Genomic DNA, 24,647 nt, shown 5'->3' on the forward strand with positions numbered 1-24,647 from the left:
TTGCCAGGCAGCCTTTAATCTGATCATGTGAGGTTTCTCCCCCTTTCCTTAGAGGCCCTGGATGAATACAGTCTGTGGTTCAGAGTGGGGTGTGTCCCTCTCTCCTCTCTCTCTCTCTCTGCCCTTGGCTGAGGTCCTATATCCTCAGTACACAGATGCATAGGGAGATAGTAAGACTATGTGGCACCTTCTGGGTTTGATACACGATTTGAGAATATCTCTCTAATCATTAACAAGGGAGAGCCAGATAGAGAGTGATAGTTTGACGTTTAAAGTTTGTTATGGCTCTGAGTGCGGTCTAAGTATCCAAAAAGCTTGCAACAGTAGCTGTCTGGAGCTCACCTTGTTCTGTACTGTTTCCTGCTGGAATTAACTGGTTCTGCTAGGGCAGGCTTCCTTCTCTCATGCCTTGATTGTGGCTCCCACCCGCCCGCCCTCTTTCTTTTTCTTTTTGGATGCACTATAAAAGGAGAAAGGAATATTTGAAACTATCTCAGCATGGGCCCCTAGGGCTTGCTTTGAGCACGGGAGAAATAATAAGTCTTCAGTTTCCTGAAGCCCGAGTGATCCAGGCATCTAGGAGGCTGCAAAGATGACTTGCTGAGTCATGAGGCTAGGATGTTAGTTTTTAACAGGAGCAGACATTTCAACATCTTGCTGGTACAACCACAAATTCTGCTTTTTACAGAAATCTGCTTGGGTAACCTTCCTGGCCTTCATTAAATGGAAACACCATTTATTGGGTCTTAATTCCTTGATCTTTCTGGTGTCCTGCATCTCAGGCTAGAAGGGAAAACTAGCAGATTATTTTATTTGCCAGATGGACAGGGGATATTGTTCACCTTCTGAGCCTGTATTTCAATGTTCCCATGAGTGTGGATGTGCAAATTCTACAGAGAAATGATTCCATTTCCAGGTCTTACCTTTTGCAAAGTTCATTAATCTTTACAGGAGATTGATTTCATGGGGGATTTAGGAATAGAAAACTGAGGATGGCCCTAAATTGTGAAATCATAGACTCATACCTAGAGGTTTTGGGTTTTTTTTAATCATAACAGTATTTTATTATTTTCCAGTTACATGTAAAGATAGTTTTCAACATTTGTTTTCATAAGATTTCGAGTTCCAAATTTTTCTCCCTCCCCCCTTCCCTCCCCCTTCCCCGAGACAGAAAGCAATTTGATATAGGTTATATATGTACAATCACATTAAACATATTTTTGCATGTCATGTTGTGAAAGAAGAATCAGAACAAAAGGGAAAAACCTCAATAAAGAAAAGAAAAAACAGACAAAAAAAAGTAAACCCAGTATGATTCAATCTGCATCCAGATTCCACAGTTCTTTTTTCTGGATATGGAGAGCGTTTTCCATCATGAGTCCTTTGGAATTGTCTTGGATCATTGTATTGCTGAGAAGAGTTAAATCTATCACAATTGATCATTGCACAATGTTACTGTTGCTGTGTACAATGTTCAGGTTCTGCTCATCCATAGAGTTTTAAAGTTGAGAGAGATTTGAGAACATCTGGTCTGTCTGGCTTACCTCTGAAGAAAGGAAACTGAGTCACAGAAAGGGGAAGTCATTTGTCCAAAGTAATAAAGTTAGTAGCAGAGTAGCATACACCAAACTACGGAGGATAACAGAACCACTAAGACTCATTCCCCCACTACCTCAAGCATGATCCTCAAAGTCAGATTAAAGGTCATTGTGTCTGACACAAGCAGCCAACTTTTAAGTAGCTAAATTGAGGCGTGGTTGAACAGGAGCAAAGGCAGATACAGGGATTTGACTCTCCCCTCCAAACTAGGTGACCCTGGGTGAATCATTTAGCTCCTGAGCCCCAGTTTCTGCATTATAAAATGGGATCACACTAGCACTCTTTAACCCATGGCATTGTGTTTATGAGGGGATTGGAGGAGGGGATTGGGGAGAGACAAGCTATGTAAACCTCAGACACCTATAGATAGATGAGCTATTATGGAAACTATCTGCAGAGCCCTGCACAGCCTGATATTGGGCATGATACGAAGTTTAGAAGACAAAATCCTTTCTTTCTATCCCTTCTTGTCATTGACTACCAAGGGTCCACACCTCCTCCTGGTTACCCTGTCACCCCCAGTTTTCTTTCTTCTCCTTTTCAAAGTTCATTTTGCAAATGCCTTTGATCTTGAATTTTAGGCTTAGAGGATAGAGGAACCCTGCCCAGCCCTTCTAGATTAAGCAAATTCTTTCTTATTCCCTTTCCCTTTTGAGGGGAATGTGCTGAAACAGAGTATTAAACCCATAGTCCAGAAGCCCTCAGACTATTCTACTATCTGTGTGAGTTGGTTAAGTCACCCAACCTCTCTGGGTCTGTTTCCTCATCTGCAAAATGTGGGCATTGGACTTAGGGGTCTCTTAGGTCTAAATCTTCAAACCTTTGCCCAGTCTCATTCTAAGGAAACTGTCTTGAAGGCAATCCCAATTTTTTTTTCTTTTATTGGGGGGGGGAGAGGGAGAGGGCAATGAAGGTTAAGTGACTTGCCCAGGGTCACGCTAGTAAGTGTCAAGTGTCTGAGACTGAATTTGAACTCAGGTCTTCCTGAATCCAAGGCCAGTGCTTTTCTACTGTGCCACCTAGCTGCCCCAACAATCCCTTTTCTTGACCTCCTTAGCACCTGACACTGTCAAAGCCCCACTCCCACTCCCCTTCGTTTCCTTGAAATCCCTTTTATTATCAATGAAATTGATAATAAACTGTTCATGCTCACTCACCTAATAAGTGGTGGGGTGCCACTTATTAGAAAGAACATGGGGGAGCGGCTAGGTGGCGCAGTGGATAAAGCACTGGCCCTGGATTCAGGAGTACCTGAGTTCAAATCCGGCCTCAGACACTTGACACTTACTAGCTGTATGACCCTGGGCAAGTCACTTAACCCCCATTGCCCCGCGCAAAAAAAAACAAAAACAAAATAAAAACAAAAGAAAGAACATGGGGAGTCCTCTGGAGTCAGAGGACTTGAGTTCCTCTTTTACTACTTCCTGCCTGTGTGTGACCCAGAGCAAGTAATTAATTTGCTCTAAACCTCAGTTTCCTCCGTTGTAAAACAGGGAAGTTGGATTAGATGACCTCCTTTGTAACCCTAAATCTATGATCATCAAGGAGCTCATGGTCCAGAAGACTGTCTCCTTTGTCCTATCCTTTGGTACCTCACGACCATACTCATCTCTACAGACATGTCAAATCCTCACACTTCCAATGTAAGAGCTAGGGTGGAGATTGGGAGGGTTTTTAACTTTCTAGACACTCTCACCTATGCTCAGGATAAGGTCTTATGAGCACTAACATTTCATAAAGGTTGGCTGAATTAGATTGACGGGTTAACCGGCCCTCCTCCCCCTTCTTCAAACTGCTACCGATAAAAGAGGGCAGCAGATAGAGTTAGCTTCAAAGTCCAGGAGAACTGAGTTCAAGGTGACTCTCTGACACATTCTCCTTAACAAGGATAACAGTTATGACAAAGAATAGCTTCATCTTCATCTCCTTGAACCACGATATTAAGGCCATAGAGGGGAGAAGTACAAATATCTGAGTTGAATTCTTTCCATTTTTTTTTTGTTTCATTTTACGCTACTTAAAAATGAAGCAGTGGGCATAGTGGATATCGAGCTGGCCTAGAAGATGGCCTCCCACTTCTGAAACATACTGCCTGTGTGACCCTGGGCAAGTCACTTAACTTCCTTGGACTCTAGCTGGGCAACTCTCTACCAAATGTCAACCTGCATTAGTAGATGGCATTTCCTCACCTGAGAGTTCCCTATGTTTGTGAAACAACCTATGTAGTACCTATTGTGCCAAGGAGATTGTCAGGATCTTGAAACCCTTTGAGCTCAAAGGATCAGTTTGAAGAAAATGAGGTGTTTAACATGGAGAAAAGTGGGTGGGTAGGGAAGAGACAACATTTTGGCTGTCTGCAAGTATGCAGTTGCAAGTCAGTATAGATTTGTTCTCTTTGGCATGCATCAAGTTGCAATAAGGCAAGCTTAGGTTGCATGGAAGTTGAAACTTAACAATTAGAACAAGGCAGGAGTAGAATGTTATTCTGTCAATCAATAGCATTTATTAAAAACCTACTCTGTAGGGGCAGCTAGGTGTCCAAGTGAATAGAGCAGTGGCCCTGGAGTCAGGAGGACCTGAGTTCAAAATATGACCTCAGACCCTTGACACTTACTAGCTGTGTGACCTTGGGCAAGTCACTTAACCCCAACTGCCTCACCCCCCCCCCAAAAAGGGAACAAATAAACTGCTAAAAAAAACAAACCCTACTCTGTGCTGGGGATACTAAGAACCCCAAAAGACAGGCCTTGCCTTCTAAAGGTGGGGGGAGAGACAACATGCAAACAACTTGGGCCACCTGGTCTTCCAGTCAAGGATGGAAGTTGGGCAGGAGAAGATAATCTTGCACCCATACAAATTGGATTTAAGAGAGACACTGAGGTTCAGCTCAATCCAGCATTTCTGGAATGAGCTGCAATGGGATTCTAAGTACTCCAGGGTCAAGCAAGGGGTGGGGAGGACAATGAGGTGGGATGTGGTGGTGAAGAAGGAGAGAGCGCTCTGATTGGTTCTCTGCCCAACAAGGGCGGGCCAGTGAGGAGAGGGCATCTCCTTCCTCCGTCCTTCCCCCTGCGCACGCGCGAGCATCTTTAATTTCCCCCACCCCACCACCCTACCCTTCCAACTCGGGAGCGAGAGCGCGAGCACTGTAGGTGCTACGTTCGTTCAGTCACGCAGCACTGCAGGTCTCGCCCCATGGCCTCTGCGCCTGCGCATCCCGTCCAGCGGCTGCTCGGGAGGCGGGGATCTAAGGGGCTGGGGTTTTTCCATTGCTAGAGTACGTTGTGAGGGGCGGGCAGTAATTCTGCCCTAAGAAGGCCCCGCACGCCCCTGGAGGGCTGCAGTGCTGAGCAGTCAGTCAGTCCCTTTCCCGGCCCTCCCTTTGGAGGACAAAGTGTGTCGAGCTCCCCCCAGGGAATGAGGGGATGGAGCTTGGGGGGGAGGGGTACCAAGATGAGGAGCCCGGAGCGAGAGCGAGCCGGCCTAACGGTTTGATGGCTGCGCAGGCGCAGACGACACCGACTGGAAGGGGCATGGGTGGGAGGAGATGGAGGGAGGAGGAAGTGGCCAGTGTCTCTTGAGAACTAGTGGACCTTGCAAAAATTAAGGACAGAGCCTAAGATCGTGACGGACGAAGAGTACGTGAGCTCCAAGGCAGACCCCTCCCCTTTCCCCCCGCCCCAGTTAAGTGGGAGGGACGACGGTCCGAGCAGCTCTCGCTCCCGCTGCAGCCCCGCCCAGACCATGGGCCCGCCTGTCCAATCAAGAGGCCTGAGGCGAGAGGGACTGCCCACTCCGCCAATGGAGGAGGCAGCACGCAGCCCGTGGCGCCATGGGATAGGCAAATGGGAGGAGGGAGAGGCGATGCGTGCGTCCCACCCCCTACAGCCGAGACCGGAAGTCTGGAGGTAGGAGGAGGGGCTGCTGTGAGCTAAGGGAGCGAGGAGGAAAAGGAGGAGGAGCCACAGGAGAAGGAGGGGTTCCCTGGGGTGAGCTCGCCCATTTAACGCTCCTTCTTGGTGTAAGTAGACCCCTCGGCTTCTGTTCTCTGAACCTTGCGGACGAGACCCCATCCAGGTAAAGAGGGCCCGGCAGGCGTGGGCCCCTCACCCCCTGCTAGGGTTCTCAGCGTTTGGGGGGAAGGGTTTGAAGGGGGTCTCCGCAGCTCAGGGTTGGCTTGAGTTGGCCCCGATCTCCCTCCTCGTGGACCTCTGGCTCCCACTGCCCGGTCCGAAGGGCAGCGCCCCTTGGGCCCTTGGAGTCGGACAACTTTTGGCATCGGGGGAGGACTTTAGAGGTCATTTGGGCCGCACACACCCCTTTTTTTTTTAGAAAGTAGGAAATTGCGGCCCAGAGAAGGGCTGTGCCTCACTCAAGGTCACACAGATCGAGGGGGGCCTGGGAGAGACTTAGTGGGGAGGTTTTGCGGGCATGTGATAAGTGGGTAAGAAGTAGATAAGATGCTTGCGGGAATGCACAAATCTTCCCTTGCAGTTCGGGGTAGAAAGAAATTCCTGGTATTTGATCCCCAAGGCATACGATGATTTATTTCTTTCGGGGAGGTGAACTTTAAATGAAGATGTGTCTCTAGGAATGACTTCTTTGAATGCCTGTAGGATTTGGAATGGAGTAACTCCTTAGAATACTCGTTAGAGGACATTTGGAAGGGACTCATTGGGAATGGAATAAATCGATAGTTTATTACTGAGCAGTGGGTGGTTTTCCTTATTTATCTGTAGCAAGTGCTCATCTTTGGGGGGAAGTAGGGAAGGGGTGTGATTTTTTTTTTCTTCTAAAAATAGCTTATACAATTGAGATGAAAGGGATTAGTTCATGCCCCCTCACTTCACAGATAAGGAAACTAAGGCCCTAAGAAGTTTGAGTGACCAAATTTAACTAGAGGCCTGAAAAAGTGTTGGGAGTCCTTTTTGGTGTGTTCCTTCCCTCCCCCAACCCTTCCCCTTTTCAGCTTTTATTCCGAGTGCTGAAACAGGTCCTTTCAGATGCAGATTTTTGCAGCCTCGAGGTCTTTAAACTGGCCCTTAGCTGTGTGAATAGGATACCCTTCCCCCAATAGCTTCTTAGACTAGAATGCTACAGTGATTGGAGCTGGCTCAATGATTGCAATTCAGTAGTTTGGTGTCCCGCTAGATTGCTTTGGAATGAACTGTAACTTATAATAACTTCAAGTAATGATGCTTATTTTTGACCAAGCCATACCAGCCAAAATGTCTCTTAGTAGGCCTAGAGTATGTGGTTCACATTGGAAGGACCTTTTTATTCCCCTTTTGTACTACCATTCTCTCATCTGCCAGGAAAGAACCTCTTAAAATGCCCATAGCTTTCTGATCACTTTTTCCTCCACAAAATATTCTCAATTAATTTTATTGGTAGATTTTCTTCCCTGGCTCATGGTTAGGCTGTGACTTTGCCTCGTATACTACCTAGCCTCTGGTACATGTTAACATCCAGAGAGAAAAGCAAATGACAAGAACCATTTGTGTTCTAGAATGGATCTCCAGCTAGATTATTTTATTGAGAAACAGTAAATACCAAGTACCCTCCCCCCACATAGTGCCTAAGACAAATATGTGATTCTTTAGTCCTGGCCTACTCCTTGTGATCTCATTTGAAGTTTTCTTAGCAAAGGTACTGGAGTGGTTTGCCATTTCCTTCTCCAGCTCATTTTACAGAGGAGGAAACTGAGGTAAAGAAGGTTGAGTGATTTAGCCAATATCACACAAGCTAGTAAGTGCTGAGGCTGAATTTGAATTAAGGAAGATGAGGCTTCCTGACTCCAGGCCCAGTGCTTTATCCATTGTGCCACCTAACTGCCCCCAAGACAACCGTTATCTTAGAATAACTCCCCCGAAATAAGGTGCATTAAGACCTGTAAGACTTTAAAATGAAATTGGAATGGTAAGTGCTGTTTTAAAAGAGCATTTGTTTTGACTAAGATAACCAGTATAGTTATTGAGAACAAATTTGGATTTATACAATCTGATATTAATCTGAATGACATGGAGTTAGGTGGGTGTTTTACCTTAGCTAATGACTCGCTCACTGTATCTGTATAGACAATAGGATCAAACTAGTGGTTTAGTGTCACCATTTGCTATGCCATTTAATGCTTCTACATTCCAGAGAAGATGGAGGATGGTCTGGGGAAGTGAATTCCTCCCAGGACCAAGAACAAATGTAGAAAGGGCTGCCTGGATTAGCTGTGGGGATGAGACCCCACCCCCACCCCTCCCCTTGCACTTCTTCTCTTTTCCTCTAGGGGAAGGTTGTGTCAATTCTGGCTCATTGGGGTTTTTTCTTTTTCTCCTCTACTTTTAAGAGGAGCCTTTTCTGTAAGCATTCCAATGTGTCATGGTTGTATCATTACTAAGTCATAATTCCTGTTTACAGGTTGTAACATGTTTCTCAGTTTGAAGGGAGAGAAACTGAATCTGTATTAGGGATATTCTGATGAGAAACTCTCAGTGCAGATTGGCACCTTCTCTGCAATTTAGCATCTTAAAAAAGAGTTCCTTAAAGGTTAAGGCTGGGTTCCACAGTCTGTACGTTGCCGGAGGTTGGACTTGAACCTAGAACCTAGACCTAGGTCTTCTGATGCCTGAGCCATCTGGCTCTCTCTCCTCCACAGTACCCCTCTTAAATCTTTGATAATTTGGATGGCTTGCTCCTCTTGAAAAAGTCAGGTTACTATATTTTTTAAATTACGCAGAATTTATTAAATCACCCAAGATAAGGGGAAAATGAAGAACTCAGAAACTGATCATCTTGAACAAGTCGATCAGTAGCAAAAAAAAAAAAAAAAAAAGACCTAGATTATTACTACATGACTGGAGTAAGACAATGAGAGTGAGCACTGTGAAGCATTTCCTGAGTTCTGGTTTTTCAATGGGCATTTGTTGAATATAATCTCACTGAAGGCAAGGACTTAGAAGAAATTGGTGACAGCCACAACTAAAACCCAGGTCTTCTTGGGTTTTCCCATCTTCAAGCTTCCCAGGGCATCTCTACTGAAAAGTCCAAAGTCCTTTGCTGGGCATTCATCTCCCACCATTTATCTTATTTTATAGTTTATTGCAGCTATTTACCTATGCACCTTCCCTTATAGAATTCTTTCCCCTCCTTAACCTTTATTGAAATTTTACTGGGCTTCAAGGTCTAGTTTAAATGATCACTCAAGCTGGATGTGATCTCTTGTACCTCTGTACTCCTGTAAAACTCTTTGTACAACTCATCTGGCCCTTACACCTTGCTACCTGGAATTGTAAATATCTCTGTGTGTGATGGCTACCCTTCTAGATCTGCACCTTTATTCTGTATGGAGGCTGTGGCGAGTGTTCATAGGTATAATCTATCTATCTATCTATTAGAACTAGAGCTAAAGACTGACTTCTGTTGATTTTTTGAACTTTGTTCCCCACAGAAACTCACCATGTCTATTCTCAAGATCCAAGCAAGAGAGATCTTCGACTCTCGTGGAAATCCCACTGTTGAGGTTGATCTCCACACTGCAAAAGGTGCAGGCCTCATTTACCTCTCTGCTCCCCAGTTGTTCCTCCCTTCCACTACCCTCATGTAAACCGGCTACCTGCCCACCGTGTTAAAAGCCTTTAAACCCCAAACCTTACACTTTCAGAGGAGACATTTATGAGTTACTTAGCACAGACCTGGCAGACAGTAGGCACTTAATAAATGCTCCTTTCCTTCCTTGTCCATAAGGACAATCTTAATAGTCTTTGGCATCTGTGAGTAAGCTCTGGCTTGTGGATGACTAATGGGGTGGGGCACACACAGGAGAACATTACATGGTGCCTCCAAGTGTGCTCAGCTAGTCCTCGCTCAGTTCTTGGAGACAAAGAGATGAGGAAGCAAGGCTAGAAACAAGGCCATCTTCCCTCCAAAATTCAGAGCAGATGAATGTGGGTTGAAGTTGTAGATCCAGCACCAACTGGATTTGCCTTTGTTTGACATGGCAGGAAAGAGGCCAAGTATTTACAGGTTTACAATGTAGCCTTAATTACATTGTAACCAAAGTGGGGACAGAATAAGATGGCAGAGCGCCCTTGGAAACTTTTTTGTGCCTGCTCCTGCCAGCCTCCAGGAAGCGGAAGGACTGAGGTTTTGTTACTTCAGTAAAAAGAGTGTGAGCTCTTCACTGCCCCTTAAAAAAGAGGTGGTTTTCTCCCTTTCCTTCTGAAAGATTAAGGGCCTTGAGATAGGTGAGAAGTGAGCTTCAAATTGAATCCCTTTAGGGTTACTTAGCATACCACTGCTTAGGGAGAACTGAGCCCCTTTCTTGTGAGTCATAACTTCACTAATAAGACTCTTGACTCTTCTTTTCCTACCCTCATTTCTGTCCTCCTTACTAAAAAAAAAAGTGCCATGTAATCTACCACTTTTCACTGACATGGTTTGCCGTTTATGAGGAAGCTCACTATGAGCTGCTTTCTGTAGTTAAGCCAAACCAGCCTCTGAGGTAGGCATGCTCAGTAAATGTCTTTGGGGTCTACTTGCTTCATGCCATGTAGGCTGGGCATCCCTTGTTGTGAGGCTCCCCACTTCAGTCAGAAGCTTAAACTGGCCAAAGAAATACATTGACCTTGGGGGGGGGGCGGAGCTAGACTTGAGGAGATGCATAACTTTAGGCAGTTCTGTAGAAACTCTTCTAAATCATAATACTTCCAGGTTTCCTGGGGGGGTTAGACATTAGGCCTGCGATGAGTAGACATTTGGTGAACCTATTATTGAAAATGATTACACTCTCCCAGTTATTGCCTTTAAACCCCTACCTGCCTACAGATTTATACCCAGATCTTTGAAATGTATTTTGAAAATGCGATTTACCAGGGCCCCTCCTCAGTTTTCTTTTTTTTTGGTCAGCTGTAGGCATGAGCCTAGCCAACTGGCTTTCTGTCTGTCGCATTGCATAGTTCAGATTCTTTTCAGGTTCCATTACTTCCAAGCTTTGTGCCCTTCTTTGTCTGCTTGTTTTTTGGTGGTGTTCCCATCTCAGACCTCCTCTTGTCTGAGGACCTAATGCAATAAGCAATCACAATAGACTTTGTTCCCTGGCCCAGCTGAGCTGATTTTGCTTCCTGAATGGTTGAATGAGCTTGCTTGATGAATGTTTGAACCAACCTCAGCACTGAAAACAGGCTGCCTGGTTCAGTTTGATTTAAGAGCACCAGACCCACAGTGCTCCCTTTCTCCCAGGCTCTGTTCCAAATGACTGCAAAGTCCACAGCTTTGTAAGTGATGCAATAGTTGGGTATTAGGGTAGGCTGAAGGAAACTAGACCTTGATGTGATGTTACTGTTTTCTTTTCCTTCCACACTCCCTTCTTCCTCCCACTCATCCCCCAAAAAACACCAGGTCTCTTCCGAGCTGCTGTGCCCAGTGGTGCTTCTACTGGCATCCATGAAGCCCTGGAGCTCCGAGACAATGATAAGACCCGCTACATGGGGAAAGGTAAGAGAACCTCAGACTCCAAGCTGGGAGGGTCACTTTTGGGAGTCCCTTAAGCCACAGCATCTGCTACTGTTCATCCTTTTCCACAGTATTCACCTATTTGTTTATGTTTATTTAAGAAAGAGCTTCTAACCAGGCACTTAAGTGAATGCTGAACATGTATGAAGAGCATGGAGTCCACCAGGAGAAATGATATTTCTCATCTTTATTGTGTGTCCCTTACCCTATATTATGTCTTTTAGCTAGTTCCTATTTTTAATAGCATTTTATTTTCCAAAATATATGTGAAAACAAATTTTAACATCAATTTTTTAAAACTTTGTGTTACTAGTTCCTATTTTGTAAGTAGTGTTCAGTGATATCCTGAAGAATAATTCATTTGTGGTTAGGCTGTTGAAATTAAGAATATGTATGAAAGGGGAGACTTGTTAATTTTGGTTTAGGAGTTTGGGGGGGGGGGCCGGCAATGAGGGTTAAGTGACTTGCCCAGGGTCACACAGCTAGTAAGTATCAAGTGTCTGAGGCTGGATTTGAACTCAGGTCCTCCTGAATTCAGGTCCAGTGCTTTATCCACTGTGCCACCTAGCTGCCCTCTTAGTAGTTCTTTAAGTTCTTTAAAGCAAAACCAAAATCATCTCACTTTTTGTAGTTCTAGAAAACAGCATGACAAAATGTATTACACTCTAACTTAGTATTTACTAACCTTAGAAATTGACAACAGTCCTATTAAAATACTGTTTTCAAGCCTATAACTCAATTTTGGCCAGATGAATCAGTTGAAGGATTGTTTAAAAGGGGAGGGGGGCAGGAATCTTGATTTTGCCTAGATCGACTCACTGGAGTTGGACTTGAGTATTCAGTAGTGACAGCTAAAAATAACATCAACATAATTTTCTAGTGGCCATAGATTTGGGGTTTCCATTTGTAAATGAGTCAATAGTCAGTGAAATTTGGTTCCTGGCTGTTCCAGGAGCCTGGGCAGGGGGGGGCCTTTCCACCAGGCCACCTGATGTTTGGTTTGTTAATTTGGGTCCTTTATTCCAGGACTAGTCCCTAATTAGGGCCACTTCAGCAGTTTTGCAGCCCCATCTAAAGGCTGGGGTGCCCTGAGCTACTAGCCCCTAATTATGCCTATTCTCTCCTGACCCTGAACCAACACTAGGTTTTCCCCTTAGGCACCACCTATCCTTATATTTTGGTGGAATTAACAGTATTTAGGTAAGACATACCTACTGTCAATGTGCAGGTGTATGTTTTAGAAAATAATGCATATAACAAATTTATTTCCATTACAGCAACCCACATATTCTCTTCTCCTTTGGTAAAATTGGGGTGGGGTGCCAAGGCAGTAAAGAGGCTAGGATCTTCTAAATAGCAAAGTTTGCAGACAACTAAATATATTTTGGAAGTGAAAGTAGCTTCATGAAAGAAAATCTTTTAAGGGAAGGCCTTAACTAATGATTTGGGGGTTGGTTTGTTTTTAAGGGAACAGTACTCTGAAAGAGTTTAGGTTTCTCTGTTTCCCTTGCTCTGTTTTAAGAAAGTTTCCTGTGAAATTGATGTGTATAAGTGTTAGTTATTCCATACCTAAGTCTTAATTGTCATGTTTGTTGAATTGCAACAATTTCCCTAGCAACAAATGCAAAGTCCATCGAGGATTAAGGCTCCAGGAGCAAATGAAACTCCCCAATTAGAGACTCTCCCTCTCTGCTGCAGGGAGGGTTGCAGTGGAAAGAGCCTAGACCTTGGAGTCCGCAGAGATGATTTTGGTTTGGGCTGTGCCTTGTGCACACGGCTGCAGGTCGCTGCTACATGTATACGCTGCTCACCTAAGTGGGGTCTGGCAGGAAGCCCTTCATGGGCAAAGACAACACTGTAGAAATGTGAGCTCTTTATAATTGCTTTTGTTTGGGTGGAATGGGGGAAGACCATATCGAAGAGCATCAAATTATTTTCTAATTATTTTAAATCACTGTATGAAGGTACCTCAGTATTGGTCTAAATTGGGGCAAGTGAAAGTATAGGCCTTGACCTCTCCACAAGATCAAAGGGGGTTAAAATAAATAACTTGTTGAACAAAATACCAAGCCTGAGAATCCTGCTTCATTCATCTCTTCCTTTTCTGGTTTTCTCCATTACTTTGTTTTACACTATCTGATCTTTTCTGAGTGTGTTTTACTTTTTCTTTTTCTCCTTCTCTATCACTCTTATGCCTGGTCAGGTGTCTCCAGACCTGTTAAATATGTTAATGAGTTCCTGGCAACAGCCTTATGTACCCAGGTAACGGACTGGTAAAGCTTTGGCTGTAGTCTGGCTGCAGATGGTATTTCCAATGCATGGTCTTCAATTAACCTGCCAGCAGGCATTCTTAGATGGCAGCTCTCTGGTTTGAACTGCTTGGGATCCTGGGCAGAAATACTCAGATTAGGCAAGAATGTGGTGAGGGGAAGGAGAAGTGGGCATTGTAAAAGAGAAGTTCTGTTAAAAGTCACATGGTGGATTGAATTGCCTGTGTTGACCATTAGTAGTAATCATCTAGCAATGCCTGCTTGGCCTATGGATTAATGTCAGTGATTTGATTTGCTTGTTCCTTGCAGGTGTCTCAAAAGCGGTTGAGCACATCAATAAAACTATTGCCCCGACCCTGGTTAGCAAGGTAGGCTCCTTCCTCATTTTAACTAATACTTTTTTTTTTTTTTTTGGTGAGGGGTTAAGTGACTTGCCCAGGGTCACACAGTTAGTAATTGTTAAGTGTCTGAGGCTGGATTTGAACTCGGGTCCTCCTGAATCCAGGGCCAGTGCTCTATCCACTATGCCACCTAGCTGTCCCACAGAAACCAACATAGGCCATTTTCTATTCAGTGCAGCCTAACCTGTTTGTTGTTTGGCTGGCTGTTGGTTTGATGACAAGGTGGAATTAAATCACTAAAGAGGTAAGACTAGTGTCTGAGGGCCTGTATCTGGTTATTATCTTCTTAGGATTTTTGATCTTTTCTTGAAATCAGACAGGAGGGAAAGGGGCTGTAAGAGCCTGTCTTTGCTAGTGAAAATGGAGTCAGAAACTAAAATCACTTGCTTGCTTCTGGTGGACTAGACCATTATTAACATTCTTACCTGTTTTAAGAAAATCACTTGCACCCTCTTTATTGGAGACAGCTTTTCTTATTCTGGAAATGAATGCTCTTTTTACAGCAAGATTTCCTCAGAATATTGTAGCAGTAGTCCAAGGACCTTGGCTCAAGCAAACCTAACTGTTTTCCCTGATGGTCTCCTGGCTAAACTTGCATTTCACCTTTGTAGCTAAACTTCTCTGAGCATTAGATTTCAAAAAGCTTGCTCGTTCCACTAGCTTTCCCCAATCCGTATGTGCTCAACTCTCTTAACTCTAAATGAGTTAAGGTAATTTATCTCCTGACTTTAGGAACTGGCTATCCCTCCCAACTCTTGTTTAAATTGTCCTATTCTAGAAAGAAACCTTAGGTTCATCAGTAACTTTTCACTCTTCATGTCTGAATCATTAGCAAATTCTTTCTCCTTTGGTTTTTAAAATACCTTTTGTATTTGTTTCCTTCCATTCCCATACTGTTTCCTAGTCCAGATATGCTTGCACTATTACTGTATGCCTCACCCCAGTAAGTCATCCTGCAAGCCAGTCACACACACTATTCCTCACTTGCCACTTATATCTTCATTATTACAATAGTCAAGAACCTAAAATAGCTCTGTTGCTGACCATATTTGCTGTAAATGGCTTCAACCTAATCCTGCCTACTCTGGTCTCTCCTTATTTCCCCAGCCCTGTTTCTTTGTCATACTTCTCATTTAGCACGTTCTCATCTTTGCCTTGAATTGAGTATATACTGTCTCCCCCTTGGCATGCATGCATTCCCTTCTCTTCAGTACTAACTGTCCATGGCCCAGTTCAAGTACCAATCTGAACATGGGACTTTCTCCTGACTCCTTCAGTCCACCCTGATACCTGTCAAAGAATTAAACTAATTTTTTAAACAAGCATGGTAGAATTTTATTCATCTGAATGAATGTTGTCCTTCAAAGTCACCACTCTGGGGTTTCCTGTGTCCATCTCATTCTAGGTATGCTTTCTGTTGCTAATAAGAAGGGAAGAACTCTGGTGTTGCCATTTTAGCCTAATTTTCAGGGTTTTGTAAGAAAATCAACGTTGTCACTTTATCGTTGGTTCCCTTTCTCTAACCCAAACCACTTATACCCATCTTGATTACCTACCTGTTCATCGGGTTGGGTTCCAATTTACTTTTTTTTTTTTTTGAGGGGCAATAAGGGTTGAGTGACTTGCTAGTAAGTGTCAAGTGTCTGAGGCTGGATTTGAACTTAGGTCCTCCTGAATCCAGGGCCAGTGCTTTATCCACTGTATCACCTAACTGCTCCTCCAATTGACTTTTTTTTTTTTTTTAGTAAGGCAATTGGGGTTAAGTGACTTGCCCAGGGTCACACAGCTAGTAAGTGTTAAGTGTCTGAGGTCGGATTTGAACTCAGGTACTCTTGAATCCAGGGCCAGTGCTCTATCCACTGTGCCATCTAGCTGCCCCCCTCCAATTGACTTTTGATTCTGAAAAACCGTTTACCCTAAAATGATGCTGTTTTGGCCAAAGTAAGCATATTTGAAAGAATGTGTGTGCAGGCTCTGAAGGCAATTCCAGAATAGCCCTATGTGAAATTAAGAATGTTAGAATAAGCATAATGCTTCCCAGAGTAAATACTTTGAAGGAAAATATTTGGATAAATTCTGTGATTTCTTTAAAATCAGTCGTGTTATTTCATAATTTCCTCATTTAGTTAGTACCAGTTTTCCAAACTGGTTTTCTGATTATTAGAAAAGTGTAGAGCTGGGCCTGGTCTTTATCTTCCTGGGCCATAATGGCTTCGGCACAAATATTTGTTGAATTATTTCAATTTAGGACAGTGTGGTAAAGTCAATAGAGAGCTGGCCTCCAGGCCAAAAACACCTGGGTTCTAGTCCCACTTCTGACCAGGTGGCATTATTTAATCTCTCGGTGCTCCATTTTAGCAGCTCTGAGTTCACTAAAACTAAAGGCTTAGAAATCCCCTGTGTCATTGAGATTACAAGTCCAGACCCTATCCTGTGCATGTCACATCACGACTGATTTTATAACTCCTACCAAAGAGAAAGTATGACTGGATGTAGGGGGTGGAGGCTGGGACGGGTGGTGTCAGGGACCAAACAAAGTACTGGGCCCATTTCTTCCACAAGTCACTTTTCAGGCCTTAGTAAAAGAGGGCACCAGATGAGAGCTGAGGTTTGCTCTGTCTGGTTCTGTGATCCTATCAAAGCTCTTTCCCATCCATGCCAATAACTTTTTCACTAGCCTCAGGCCTCAAAGGGCACTGGTGAAGTAGCAAAAGCTCTTCCTTTCTCTTCTACTTTGCAGAAACTGAATGTTGTGGAACAGGAGAAGATTGACAATTTGATGATTGAGATGGATGGCACCGAGAACAAATGTGAGTTACTTATACCGATGCACTTGAGCCAAAAGGACATGGAATTCTCTATGTTAAGACAAAAGCAAATGACTTCTGTGAAGAATATTTGCGCAATCATTCCTCTATAGAGAGATAGCCTTGTGATGACTGTGAGTCCACAGCTTTTGGGGTGACCACAAGAGCTGTGGATGTTTGTGGGTTCAGAGGCCAAACTGCAGACTTTAGAGAGGGAAGTGGAATCATGGAATATAAATGGTTTGGGTAGGAACATTTTTAGCATTTGGGTTTTTTAAATTTTTAGTTCCAAATTCTTCCTCCCTATTGCCTTCCTTGAGAAGATAGCCGATTTATGGAGATTGTGTGCATTTACATGTTAGCCATATTGCTGTTTTCCTCTGGGTAGTTTAGCCAAGGAGAGGAGAGCTGTAGGATGATAGCTAATAGGAATGGTAGGATCCATTGGAAGCTTTTCTGAGAATGGGGAACACATGGGTATATTTGTAAGAATTCTGGGAAGGAACCAGAGGGTAGGCAGAGATGGAAAATTAGAGCACATGGGGGTGACAATAGGGGTCATCTGTGGGAGAAGGTGAAAGGAGACAAGATCAGGTGTGTGTGTAAGGCAGTTGGACTCCAGCCTTGGAGACTGGAGTGAAGGCAAGACCGAATGTCTGAGTCCCCCGAGATGAGGGGGAGGAGAGAAGACCTCCTGTCAATGCAATGGTCTCTTTTTTGATGAGAATGTGCAAGTGGGAGGAGGCTGCTGTAGAGACTGAGGAATGGTGAGGCCATGGGGCAGTAGTCTCAGTTTGCACTAGATTCAGGCAACTTCATTCAGGAGCACATCAGTCGGTAGGAGGGAGGAGCTAGTTCTGGTTTGGGTTTTGACAAAGTGGGAACAGCAGTAAGATGAAAGATGAGGAATTTGAGAGCAGACAATAGTATAAACTTCGAGACAGGGAAGGGAGGGTGGCCTGGGAAAGAGTTGTGGGGTAGATGGGATTGTACCTCATGAAGAGGATTATGGTCAAATAAATGGGATAGATTTAGCATTGGTTATTAAAGTGTACCTGTTAGAGTATTCTCTAAGAACAGGCAGCCAGTGAAAAAGTTTGGTACCAGGAAGGATAACTTTCAAGAAATAAGCTTTAGTTAACAAGTCTCCTTCCTGTCATTTTAGCTAAATTTGGTGCAAATGCCATCTTGGGAGTGTCTCTGGCTGTTTGTAAGGCCGGCGCTGCTGAGAAAGGTGTCTCCCTCTTCCGGCATATTGCTGACCTTGCTGGCAATGATGAAGTTGTCCTGCCAGTTCCAGTAAGTGGCTTGTTTGTTTCTCTATAGCCCAGAATGGATTATGAGATTATGAGAAAGTGTCCCATATGATTTAGGTCTAAATCTCACTTCTAACACTACCTAGAATGGCTAGGGACGAGTGAGTCCAAACCTATTTGCTCATCTCTAAATGAACAAGCACCACTACCTACTTTATAGCATTGTGGTTATCAAATGCAATGGCATTTGTGAATCCCTTTGCCAAACCTTAAAGCCCTATACGAGTGCAAACTTTTTGCCTAGGCCCTAGCTGGATGGGTCCATGAGATCCATGCAGCATTTATAGAGGTAATCCCCAGTGTGTGTCTTAGTGCTTTGGGAGGGATGGTCCCAGCACAGGTGGCACCATTGTTCTGAAATGGACCAGGACCTAAATGGTGGACTGTACTCCTTGTCAAGGCTCAGCCTGCTGAGCTTGATAGCATTGCATTGACTGGACTCAGCTCCCCCAAGGGGATTTGTTCATTGATGGCTCAAACGCATCTATCCCTGCTCTTCCTTAGGCCTTCAACGTAATCAATGGGGGCTCCCATGCTGGTAACAAGCTGGCCATGCAGGAGTTCATGATCCTCCCAGTTGGTGCAGCAAATTTCAAGGAGGCCATGCGCATTGGAGCTGAGGTCTACCACAACCTGAAGAGTGTGATTAAGCAGAAATATGGACAGGACGCCACCAATGTAGGGGATGAGGGTGGCTTTGCTCCTAACATCCTGGAGAATAAGGAAGGTAAAGACTCTTGCAGTGGAATGAGGGGGCTTCAGTTCATATCCTTGGTGTCCCAGCATGATTTTTTTCCCCAGAAGGATTTTGGGAGTACTCTTTTTTAGTGAGACAATTGGGGTTAAGTGACTTGCCCAGGGTCACACAGCTAGTAAGTGTTAAGCGTCCGAGGCCAGCTTTGACCTCAGGTACTCCTGACTCCAGAGCCAGCGCTCTATCCACTTCACCACCCAGCTGCCCCTTGAGAGTACTCTTAAGCCTTACAGTTTACTATGTTCCTAAGATCATTCTGCCTAGAAGGCTTTGCTATTCATTGAGTATAAAATAGGTGATTTTTATTTATTTTTACACATTTATTTTATTCTCACTTCCCTTTTCCATTGAATTTTTTAAAATATAGCCTTCATAACAAATATTCATAGTTTAACAAAACCAATTCCCACATTGTAAAATGTCTAAAAAATGTCTCATTCAAGATCATTTCCTCCTTGGCTGGAATTGGCTGGTGATTCCTCTCTTCAGTTTTCTCAATTTGTTCCTTTTCTTCTATTTTGTTTTTTTCTTAAGCTAATTAACTCTCAAATACTGAATGATGAGATAAAGTTTCTTCAGTGAGGGTGGTTGTGAGGCTGGAAGTATTTATACCCCAGCCAGCATTCCAATCTCCATTTTGTTAGTGGAGAAATCATATTCCGGGACAGAGCAATGATTCAGTTCTGGGAGTTAATTTAAACTCATGCTTAAATTTTGTTTAATTACTTAAAATATAATAATGCTATCTCATTGGCTTGTTCTGAGTTCTGATTATAGTTCTAGGATTGAATAGTTTTGAAAGGTGGCATTGGGTAAACAGGAGGCAAAGGTGACGGAAATCATCAAAGACAGATGGGAAGACCTTAAAGGGACAGGGAGAAAACACACACATGCATACATACCATGAAATTGACATCTCTTGGGCACCTTCCTTCATTGGAGAGATGTTGCATCAGAAGGCCCATTTTTCTGTGGGTTCTGACAGAGCTGGGCACTTGGCATTCAGGCCTTCCCTTCACCTCCACAATGCTTGTATTTTGTTCTTGGATTTTCAGCCACTAATTCCATTTTAAACTGCTGCTTTTGAAAGGGCTGATCTCAGCTGCTTACTGTAACTGTAGCTTGGTGAATGCAGCTGTTCCTGAGCTATAAATCTGGGCCAGTTGTCGATGGGGAAGACTGTTTCTTAAAGACCTTACCAAATTTCCTGCTGTGTGACCTTCTAAGGGCCATGCTACCCTCAGTTAGAAACTGCTGCTCATTACCAAGGCAGGGAGAGCAAAGGTCACTGGAACTAGGAACCAGAGAAGTTCTATGGAGAGAGAGTGTCTCTTGCCCTCCCTGTTAAACTCCCTGCTTGATACCTATTGAAGTGAAATTTCTGTTTTCACCTAGCAGTGTTTTCTTACCTCCTTTGCTGCTGCCATCTCTTCCAGCTCTGGAGCTGCTAAAGAATGCCATTGGTAAGGCCGGCTATACTGATAAGGTCGTAATTGGCATGGATGTGGCTGCCTCAGAATTCTTCCGATCTGGGAAATACGACTTGGACTTCAAGTCACCTGATGATGCCAGCAGATACATCTCCCCTTCTGAGCTTGGCGATCTCTATAAGAGCTTCATCAAGGACTATCCAGGTATGAGTCACCTGGTATATAGGTGTCCCACCGTCCTCCAGAAGCTAGTTCCATGTACCAGTAACATGACTGTGGACAAATTATTTAACATTTTGGAATTAATTTGCTCATTGGAAAATAAAGGACTTGGATTTCATGATTTGGATTACTTTCTATGAGAAGTGTAAATAATGGTCTGGACTCTGGGTTGTGTTTTTTGTTTGTTTTAAACAAGGAGCGAAATGGGGCAGGATAGGGTAGCTCATGGAACTTCAGCAGCTGGAGTTATCCAAAGGCCAATCTATTTTATTTATTTTTGCAGGGCAGTGAGGGTTAAGTGACTTGCCCAGGGTCACACAGCTAGTAAGTGTCAAGTGTCTGGGGCCGGATTTGAACTCAGGCCCTCCTGAATCCAGGGCCGGGGTTTTATCCACTGCACCATCTAGCTGCCCCAAATTTTTATTTCTTTATTTTTTTGCGGTCCAAAGGCCAATCTAATGACTCCTAGGTTGTTTTTGTAAAGCACATTCATTATAATTCTGGAGCCATAGAGTCAGGAAGTTGGCTGGTTCTTGTTGTACTGCTATTCTTTGGTTCTCCCATGTAGTAAGTGTTAGCTGTTTAAAAATCTGTTCCAAAATCTGAGTGATTTTTGTGTGCTTTTAAGGGAGTGGTTGTACAGGGAGCATAAGAACCTATAGGCCTTTTGGCTACACTTTAGGTTTTGGAGAATGGCCATGGAGCTTCAGGAAAGCATTTATCCACATTCACCTTCTCTTTGTCCTTAGTGGTGTCTATTGAAGATCCCTTTGATCAGGATGATTGGGAAGCTTGGAAGAATTTCACTGCTACTGCTGGTATCCAGGTGGTGGGGGATGATCTCACTGTGACCAATCCCAAGCGCATTGAAAAGGCTGTGAGTGAGAAGGCCTGCAACTGCCTCCTACTCAAAGTGAACCAGATCGGCTCTGTGACTGAATCTCTCAAGGCGTAAGTCCTCTGTGGGGTCAATGGGTAACAGCCTCTGCAGGGGCGAGTAGGTAGCACTCAGACTTCAAAGGATGCATCGTCATCTGCAAAATGAAATCATTAACACAAAAGTCACTTCCCAGAGTTGTTTTAGGGTTGTATAACTGCGGTATGAATGCCAGTTCTTGAGAAGTGTCTGGAGACATTGAATTTGGTACCCAAGTTTCTGTGCTGGGCATTGACCAGCTCTACTTACCTGGGTTGACTGTAAGTGTCTGAGGCTGGATTTGAACTCAGGTCCTCCTGACTCCAGGACCAGTGGGCGCTCTATCCACTGTGCCACCTAGCTGCCCTGCCCCTATTTTTTGTTTGTTTGTTTTAGTGAGGCATTTGGGGTTAAGTGACTTGCCCAGGGTCACACAGCTAGTAAGTGTTAAGTGTCTGAGGCTGGATTTGAACTCAGGTCCTCCTGACTCCAGGACCAGTGGGCACTCTATCCACTGTGCCACCTAGCTGTCCCTGCCCCTATTATTTTTAAAGCTGGGGAAACAGACTTAAAATTCTCTGTGACTTGCCTAAGGTCCTATTGTGGTAGTGCTGAAATCCAAGCCTTCAGGTTGAGACTAGTTCTCTTTTGGCATCAAGATAAAAGGGATAGAGGGAATCTCCTTGTCACCCTTCACAAGAATATAGATAGAAGACTGCTATGTGTACTTACTGCCTTAATATTAATTGCATGATTGCTCTATGTGGGGTCCACCGTGGGGATTTGGAGAAGAGTGGGAGATGACTTTGCAGAGTGAATGAGACCCTGAATTAGGAGGCAGGGTATAGGCTCTGTTCTTAGCTCCCTTGTGACTTCTACAGTTTTCTAGTCTTAACTCAGTAGTCCTGAGTCATAGTATTTATTTCTCATCTTCCTGGATCTGCCGATAGCTCTCTAGCTTATCATATAAGTCACCCGAATCTGAAAGGAATAAATTGGGAGGAAGTATTGAGTTCTCTTAGCCTAGTAGGAGATCTAGAAATATAAAGGAAATAGAAATTGTTTAACTTGGCTTGATTGTCGCTGTGTCTTCTAGGTGCAAGCTGGCCCAGTCCAATGGGTGGGGAGTAATGGTTTCTCATCGTTCTGGGGAGACTGAAGATACCTTCATTGCAGACCTGGTGGTGGGTCTCTGCACCGGGCAGGTAAGGACTCACTCAGAGAAAGTAGTGTCTAACTATGTGTTATAATGCTTTTTCAGCTAGATGCATGCTGGGATATTTAACTAGGGAGAGACCTGTCTTGCCTGTATGTAGCTCTTAAAGGACAGGATGCCCTAACTTTCTCCCAATAGGTCGCTCATAGAGTTCATGTACGATATTGGACTTGTCCAAAGAATCCAAGTCCAGTTAACTCCTGACTTGATTTTTCTTGCAGATCAAGACTGGTGCCCCCTGCCGATCTGAGCGTCTGGCCAAGTATAACCAGCTTCTCAGGTGAGGAGGAGACTTTGAACCCTAACAGGCTGTCTTTGTAAGTGCAGAGGCCTTCTTAGAATCGTCAGTCCTCCAAGTCAGTGTTGGCTGTCTCTGCATCTTGCAAGGGTCTGTAGGAAATGACAGAATACTCCTACATTTTAATTCCTTTATGGGCTGTCAAGAGGCCCTCTTCTCTATACTGCTGCCACCCTCTGGTGATTTAGAGAATGAACAAAGATCCTTTTTGACCAGGATTATCAAACCATACTATTTGTTTCCTCATTGCTCCCTGTTCAGGCACACTGAACTTGGGCTTTTAAAATTCAACATATTCCAGGGGCAGTTAGGTGGCACAGTAGAAAGAGCACCAGCCCTGATATCTGGAGGACCTGAGTTCAGATCCAACCTCAAGACACTTGACACTTACTAGCTGTGTGACCCTGGGCAAGTCACTTAACCCCAAGTGCCTCACCAAAAAAAAAAAAAAAACCATATTCCTATTCCAGAAGATTATGGTAGTTACTTGAAACTTTATCTTCTAGAAGTCCTTCAACACATGGCTAAACTTGATGTTGCTTGGCTTCCCACATTTTTGAGAAGGAAAGTGTTTTTTGTTTTGTTTCCTTGACAGAGGGACGAGTTAGGAAGGAGTCAGTAAGCATTTAAGTGCTTAGCATATGTCAGTGCTGCTATCTGTGGGATATGTTAGAGAACAAATGGATTATATCCAGGATATTGTACTTTTTATAAGGCCAGATTCTAAGGGTAGAGGGTAGACTGTTGGAGGGACTTCTGAGCTCTCCAGACCCTAAAGCCCTGCGTGACTCAGTAATGGTGATCTGACTGGCTGCTCGTATTAAATGCCTATAGATACACGTGTGTTGCAGTGGTATTCATCATGCTTACGCTTCTTTTCTATGTATTTCTATTCCCCCCACAGAATTGAGGAAGAGCTGGGCAGCAAGGCTAAATTTGCTGGAAGGAACTTCAGAAACCCCCGGGCCAAGTAAACTGGCCAGAAAGCCTCAGAGCCAGCAGGCACGAGTCTGCTCCTGTCCTAAGAATGGGCAGCTCCGAGTACTAGACCAGTTTTGTTTGGGAGCAGGGGCCTTTGCTGTTTAACTCTCCCTCTCCCTCCACTTTTCTGTGATGTTCTCACTGCTTCATTAGAACTGTCTTATCAGAGACTGTACCTGATCATCTGGCGCTCTGTTGGAGATAGCCTGTCATCTTGTGACTGGCTCCAGTGACTGTCTCATCCCCACCCCCTGTGTTAATGTGTGGAGCCTTATACTTGTGATGCAGCCCCGATGAGCCCACAGGCCTGATACTTAGTGGTTTCTTTGTGCAGAATAAAAGTATTCAGTAACTCACTGGAAAAATCTGTCTGTTCCTCTCTGGGGTGTGTGTGTACAGAATGAACTTTTTGCCTTTTATCCTGAAGAAAAGTATGTCTATGTCTATGTGCTTTATCAATACCAAAGTGGCTGCTTTGGGGCAGCTAGGTGGCACAGTGGATAAAGCACTGGCCCTGGATTCAGGAGGACCTGAGTTCAAATGTGGCCTCAGACACTTGACACTTACTAGCTGTGTGACCCTGGGCAAGTCACTTAACCCCAATTGCCTCACTAAAAAAAAAAAAGGTAATGAGGACATGAATAATGAGACGAAGACAGTGGAAGTCGATGGGTGAACAAGATTGGGCAATGGATTGGGTTGGCAGGGATGCAACAGTCGAGAATGACTTAGAGAAATGACCCTTGGTGACTGGTAGCATGGATGGTGATGTCAGTGGAAATGGGAATTTGTGGGGGAGAAGTGTTTTGGACTAAGATGAGGATGCAGGGTGACCACAGGTGGGCAGTGCTTCATGGTTGTAGGTGCGACGGGGTCCTAGAATATGGGTTGGATCCAAAAGTCACCAAGATAGGCAAGGAACAAGATTAAGAA

General features: G+C 44.1%; 1 protein-coding gene across 2 annotated transcripts; it reads left to right on the plus strand.

Annotated features, from left to right (window-relative positions):
- Nucleotides 1–5,486: 5,486 nt before the first annotated feature.
- Nucleotides 5,487–24,079, plus strand: LOC122745444 (alpha-enolase). 2 transcript variants are annotated; one of them, XM_043990762.1, is made up of 12 exons: nt 5,487–5,620; nt 9,041–9,134; nt 10,990–11,085; nt 13,683–13,741; nt 16,515–16,584; nt 17,747–17,880; nt 18,402–18,624; nt 20,088–20,285; nt 21,053–21,254; nt 22,316–22,424; nt 22,657–22,715; nt 23,638–24,079. In XM_043990762.1, exons 2-12 carry the CDS (start codon nt 9,050–9,052, stop codon nt 23,705–23,707), a joined length of 1,305 nt encoding a protein of 434 aa, XP_043846697.1. In that variant the 5' UTR covers nt 5,487–5,620; nt 9,041–9,049; the 3' UTR covers nt 23,708–24,079. The 2 variants fall into 2 exon arrangements, with proteins under 2 accessions (XP_043846697.1, XP_043846696.1); XM_043990761.1 differs by having other exon boundaries at nt 5,512–5,676.
- Nucleotides 24,080–24,647: the final 568 nt, after the last annotated feature.

Source organism: Dromiciops gliroides, chromosome 3 (genome assembly GCF_019393635.1).
Source record: "Dromiciops gliroides isolate mDroGli1 chromosome 3, mDroGli1.pri, whole genome shotgun sequence".
Classification (NCBI taxonomy): domain Eukaryota; kingdom Metazoa; phylum Chordata; class Mammalia; order Microbiotheria; family Microbiotheriidae; genus Dromiciops; species Dromiciops gliroides.

Bases quoted from the DNA above. Each gene is read 5' to 3' on its own strand.
- LOC122745444 (XM_043990762.1), top strand. From the start codon at position 9,050: ATGTCTATTCTCAAGATCCAAGCAAGAGAGATCTTCGACTCTCGTGGA. The intron at 18,625-20,087 runs GTAAAGACTCTT...CATCTCTTCCAG, and splicing joins CATCCTGGAGAATAAGGAAG to CTCTGGAGCTGCTAAAGAAT. The intron at 21,255-22,315 runs GTAAGTCCTCTG...TGTGTCTTCTAG, and splicing joins GTGACTGAATCTCTCAAGGC to GTGCAAGCTGGCCCAGTCCA.